The sequence below is a fragment of the Pundamilia nyererei genome, unplaced genomic scaffold, assembly GCF_000239375.1.
Source record: "Pundamilia nyererei isolate P.nyererei 1_Seehausen unplaced genomic scaffold, PunNye1.0 scaffold00021, whole genome shotgun sequence".
In the NCBI taxonomy this organism is placed as follows: Eukaryota; Metazoa; Chordata; class Actinopteri; order Cichliformes; family Cichlidae; genus Pundamilia; species Pundamilia nyererei.
The window spans coordinates 2,644,669-2,650,668 of NW_005187422.1; the positions used below are offsets into that span (position 1 = coordinate 2,644,669).

The window sequence follows — 6,000 nt, forward strand, 5'->3', positions numbered from 1 at the left end:
GCTGGGGAATCAGCAGCTTTTTAGGTTTTCTTCAGTCTTGAGGTAATCCTTTGAGAGTTACCAGTAAATGCAATAATAAAGAAACTTTCCAAAATGTAAAGGAACACGTGTATGACGTCTGAGTCTAGGTCATCAGCATAGACTAACCCTTTATTTTGGGTGATGGCCCAAAAATGTGAATGTGTCAGTTAGAGTAAATTTCTTTTTTACTTTATTGCCAATAATTGGGAGAATAAAGTAATAAAGGCAAAAATGACACATTCTGGTTGTCTGATGTTAGTGTTGGGCTCATCACCAGTGATGAATTAGACTGCAGAGGTACCAGAATTAACGGCCTGAATCTTTCACCAATTTTACTTTCTCTTCTTAAGAAAGACTTAAAAATAGTAGCACTAATGTCCCCCGCTGTGACGAACCAAAAAAGAAAATTGCTGTATTTAGGTAGGACTGTAAAACCCCGATAACTAAACCTCATAATTAAGAGATATTTTTGCTAATATCCAGAAGGAGGGCTACTGCAGCCTCTTTTTGGTTATATTTTGATGTTAACACTGTAGCAGCGTCCTTGGGAAGACTCAAATAGGAAAACAGCTAGCATCTAAGATAAGTGAATGTTGATGGGAGTTTAAAGGTGCATAAAAAATGAATAAAATCTGCTTGAAACTTTTTGTCGAAATGTGAATGAATGAGAACAAAAATGAAACCACGTGGGCCCGACAAGCATTTTAAGCTTCCTCTCTTGCATAACCATTCTGTTAATGGATTAACAAAAGGAGGATCCGAATGAAGGACAATGCAAACCGGATACCAAACAAAAGGGCAAGCTTTCAGCAGCTTACTTAAACTTACAGCAGAGAACAATGAGGGGGAAGAAAACTCCAAGGTTGGGTTAATCGAGAAACGGGAATCCAGGAGAGTAAACAGATGGAAAAACTGAAAGAGTGACAAAAAGACTGAAGGTGAGACGGGATAAATAAACAGGGATCTAATTGGGAACAGGTGGGACAATGAGGGCAGGGCTGATGATTACAAAGAAGGGGAGACAAAAAGGAAGTAAAATAACAAAAGGTGTGCAAGGAAAGATAATTACCAAAGTAAGACAACATGTAGATGCAGGCAGAGTAGCACATAAAACACGGAACAAATGCTTCAAAAACCCCACAAGAAATGAAACATGGCGAGCCATGACAGCTTCTGCTGCTGGAGAACATGAACTCACTCCTTTGTGTTGATGCGTCTTTGTCTGTAGGCTCGCGGTGGAAAGCCATGTCTAACCAGGAGAAGCAGCCTTACTACGAAGAGCAGGCGAGGCTGAGCAGGCAGCATCTGGAGCGCTACCCCGATTACAAATACAAACCCCGACCCAAACGGACCTGCATAGTGGAGGGACGGCGGCTGCGGGTGGGCGAGTACAAGGCCATGATGAAGAGCCGCCGGCAGGAACAGAGAGGGACCTACGGGCACAGGTAGAGTCTGAGCGGCTTTGAGAAACAACTTGCGAAAGAATTTGTCCCTGGCAGAAAAACACTGACAATTCAATCCCCTGACAAGAGTTTGTGCTGCACCTCCACACACTGGAGACAATGCTTGCAGCTCTCAAAGCCCCCCCTTTTTATCCTCTTTTATTCTTGAAGACACAAACAAAAGTGGAGTACTGCAACTGCAGCTGGGCTGTTCACTGTGTCCTCGACAATGAATAGAATCCCTCTCTATTGGTCCCTCTAACTCCTTCTAGTTAAGCTGGAGGAGTTGGAGGCTGGAAATGTTAACAGTGGTTGTTTTGGAGTGCTTTTCTGTTTCACTCTTGTTTGTCTTTGCTTTAGCACATGTAGCCTCTATTAGGCTCTTTATAGAAACAAAACATCAATATCAGGGTGTCACACTGGCCTAAAGCTTCAATCCTGTTTCTTTCATATTGAAGACACTGGTAGACTGACTGGCTCGTATACTTATGAAGGAGAACAATACCGGCCTAATGTGCCATTGGGTTTTACCATTTTAGCGTTAAAACAGCTCTAACCTGTTGAGGCCTGGGCTCCAACAGGACCTTTAAAGGTGCTCTGTGGTGTCACGCACCAAGATACCAGCAACAGAACCCTTAACTCCTGTAAACGGAGAGGTGGAGTTGCTGCGGATCAGACTTGTTCAAGCACTTACCCTTAGACTCGGTTGCTGGTTTAGGATCTGTTGACAAGTATTCGGCATGGCCGAACGGGAGCGCTCCGGGAGCCTTGCCCACTCGGAGATGATCCAAAACAACGATCTTATATTTGTCAAAATTTTTTAAACCATTAAAGGTGGTTTATTAAAACATAGATTACAAAAAACAACTTACTGCCATGAAGCATGACTACAGACGCTTCACCCAATCAGCGCTTGTGATGTTGAAACAGATCGGCTGCCATGGCAGCAAAACATACACACACGCATACAAACAACACAGACGTGAAAATGTAACGTCCAGTTTTTAAAATATATGCATTTTACACTCAGGTGTTACAGCTCTCATGATATTGTAATCTGTGTTTATATATACTGCCTGCTTAGCACTACCTAAAAAACCAAAGCTAAGCTAACTCTTAGCTAAACAACACTAAACATATTTGGTTTGGAGGGGGATTAGCACAAATATCTAGCTTTAGCTAATAAATTAAACACTCTACTTTTTGATGTTTAGCTGGTTGGTGAATGGTTGCTGCCAATCACTATCTAACTGATTGCCAAGCCCCATTCACACAGGACTAGAGACCTGCCACTAACACCAGTAACCACCGTTTCCTAAGGGATACTGTGTCAATCCGGTTGTTCAGTGATGACGCGACGAATCCTACTTCCGGGTCTAAAGTAGTCTGCGTTTAATATGGCTTTTGTGTTGTTAACATGTTTAATGTTTTGTATTTTCTTCTATTTGATCTCAAAAAGCTCCTAAAACAGTCAGTGATCACTGCTGACCTCCCTTGGCTTTTATTACCACTAATCATTTATTTAAGCTCAGTTTTTAAAACCTTAGGATGTAACTACAGCCCAGCCCATGCAGCAGTATATGAATGACTAACCTCGTATTGTGGATGGATTATCTCAGTTGTTCTCCTGGCTGAAGTTTGGTCCTTTTACAGCATCCTGCCATGCAATTACATTTGTTCCTGACCACCGAGAACACTCACGTTAACTTTTATCGAGTGGGAAAAAAGTTAGCTTGTTTATATTATGCTAACATAGCTGTGTCGCTAGCGGTCACGTAGCACATCATTATATACCAGCTAGCCCAACTTCAGTAACCCTACAAACGTCACTGCTGTTTAGTTTTCTGTCTTCATTTATGCTGGAAGTGATAACAGAGCTGTACGTTTTAATTTGTTTCCAAAACCCCGCAGTCAGGACATGCTATATTGTATTTAGATAGAAGCTAGCGAGCTAACTTCCTGCTAACTTCTAACTCCGTTAAATGTCATAAATTCCGTTTTCATGGATGCCTGGATGTTAAACTCAATTGTTACACCTGGTAGAGCAGAACGCTGATCATTTTATTAAAGATGAAAGACTTTAGACAGTTTTTCAACTCTCAGTAATGCCATAGTGATCGTTTGATATATGGACCTGCAGCGGAGTTTAGGTCCAGACACGGCTAGTGACGTCAGACTGAACAACCGGATATCAGCATTTTAAAGCCCTTGATTAACTTTTTCATTGACAATAAATGCCTCAGAATATCTGAATATACGTGTCACTTCCTGTCTTTGCAGTCAAACGGAGCCACAGCAGATCCATTACCCCCACAGCGATGGCCAGTACCCGGGGGGTAGCAGCTCGGTCTCTGTCGCTACCATGCCTTTTCACCCCGCGCTACTGGAGCATTACCTGCCGCAAGTCCCGCCCATCCCTCGCAGAGCTGAGGGACAGACCACACCCACCTCTCTGCCTAGGGAGAGAGAGCGGGAACGCAAGAGGGAGCGACCGCCATACAGCGAAGGAGAGGAAAGTGATGGGGGAGAGAGGAGTGAGGGGGAACTGGTGCTCCTAACGGACTAAAGAAAGGCAACTGGTAGAGGAGCCAGGAAAAGGAAAATTAAAGATGAGGGATAGGATGAGAGGGGAGGGTAGCTGAGGTGGGCGGGTTGCTCTTTGATGAATGGCAGTCAGAGAGGAGGAATGGAGGATGAACTAAAGAAATGGTGAGGGAGTGTGTGAATGTAAAAAAGTAAATGTCATACTCACCCCGTTGTAAATTAGCCTATTCTCCAGTAAAACCTCGCCTACACAAACGCATAAAGGCAAGCTTTTATCATTTCCTGTTACACGTATCATGTCATCACATGCTTTGTGTCAAAACTTTGGAGTTATATTTATGAAGGTTTATCATTTAATCCCTTCTGCTTCTTGTTTTCTCCCCATGTTGACTTATGGCAAACAAAATGCCCCCACAGGGACTGGAATTAAAGCAGATTGATTAAAAGTTCAGCAGAGTACCTGTTTCCTCCTGTCAGACAGCTGAGGATCAGCCACTCTGGGGTTCAGTATGTCAGCTTTGCCACCTGCTGGAGAAGAGTGGTTATTACTACTGTTGCCACACATCCTATTTAAGCTACACCACAAATCAAACTGGAGGGATAAAATAATTTGGTGATTAAAGGTACATTTCAGCAGTTTTAGTACTGTGTGCTTTACGAGATTAAAAAATAATGCTCATATTCAGTAACAGTTGCCTCGGGCCATAGGATGGTTCAAGACGGAAACAAATATATCCTATATGCACACTGTCACTTAAATGTGTGTGCGTTTGTAACTCAGGCTTTATGTTAGAAATGTTCAGTCTTTAAGCTCATTACTGCACACAAATGCGATGCACTAAAAGTAAAGGATAAACAGCCTGCAGGAGGCTGAAACAGCAGGTAGGGCAGCAGCAGTATTAACATGTCAGGGGGAGAGATTCAGTCATCTGGCCAGCAGACGCTGCTGCTACCTTCCCTGAGTCTGTGCAGTGAGCGTTGAGAGTGCTTAACTCTCTCTGACTTTGCTTAGTCTAGCTAACGACAAAAAGCACAGATTGCGTTTGGCACACTCTTATTCTGCATTTGCACCAGTTGGAAAGTTAGCATGAAAGGTTTATCTCAACAATCCTTCTCCCCAAATTTGCATGATCCATGTTCGATCTGAGCTATCAGCCTTTCTACACATCCAATTGGCAGTTGTTGCAGATCTGCAAGTCACTTTGCAACTCACCTTTCCACAGGATTCTCCTTATATACTGAATCTGAACTAATCCATTGTCATATCTGCCGCTCTGTTGTGCACAGGGCCCTCCCATCTCTGGCTTTCTATGTATGGAGTGGAAGGGCGTCCCAGAATAGTGACATGCCATATATAAATATATATACGACAATCTTTTATGTGTATAGATTTATATAGCACCAGCCAAAAGCAAAGCTAGCTTTGAGCTGATAAAGCAGGACTTCATTCAGTGTAGTTCAGGACGTGCTTTTTTCAAAAGTCTTTTTCTGGTCAGACAGGCCTTGTTGCCCAAAAGTAACGTACAATTAATCAACACTGCAACCTCACCATCATCCTCCCACATCTCACTGTTAGTTTGAGCCATGCTGCTGTCATCGTGTGTCCATCAGTGCCCTCTCCACAGCATGGTGGGTTAACTTCAGCCTATCCTATTTTTTTTATACCTCTGTTTGCTTCTTTGCATGTTTACTGGATGTCGTGTTGAACACCTCGTATCTGTGTATCCAAATGTCTGCTGTGTTTTTCTTCTGAGATGCAGCCTCTCGCAGCATTATTATTATTATTATCATTATTATAACTATGCTTTTTTTTAATCTTTAAAAATGTTTGTCAATTTCATCTAAAAAGGCTAAAGTATTCCTTTCATCGTCTTTTACGTTCCTGTTCCTGTAACAGAGAGGCAGATCATCCCCAAAACTGTGAGGCTGTGTCCCTAATCACTGCTTCTCTCCTGCCTTAGATCTGTTATACACAGCAGTCAGCAGCAGGTTT

The 6,000-nt window shown here is 42.7% G+C and overlaps 1 protein-coding gene across 3 annotated transcripts in view; it reads left to right on the forward strand.

Moving 5' to 3' along the window:
• sox13 (SRY-box transcription factor 13) overlaps nt 1-5,789 on the forward strand; it is a 47,684-nt gene extending 41,895 nt beyond the window's left edge. For all 3 annotated transcript variants that reach the window (XM_005726666.1, XM_005726667.1, XM_005726668.1), the window contains exons 13-14: nt 1,250-1,466; nt 3,744-5,789. In XM_005726666.1, coding sequence (XP_005726723.1) covers nt 1,250-1,466; nt 3,744-4,029 — 503 coding nt within the window. In that variant the 3' untranslated portion in view covers nt 4,030-5,789. The remainder of the gene's footprint in view (nt 1-1,249; nt 1,467-3,743) is intronic.
• The last annotated feature ends 211 nt before the right edge of the window (nt 5,790-6,000 follow it).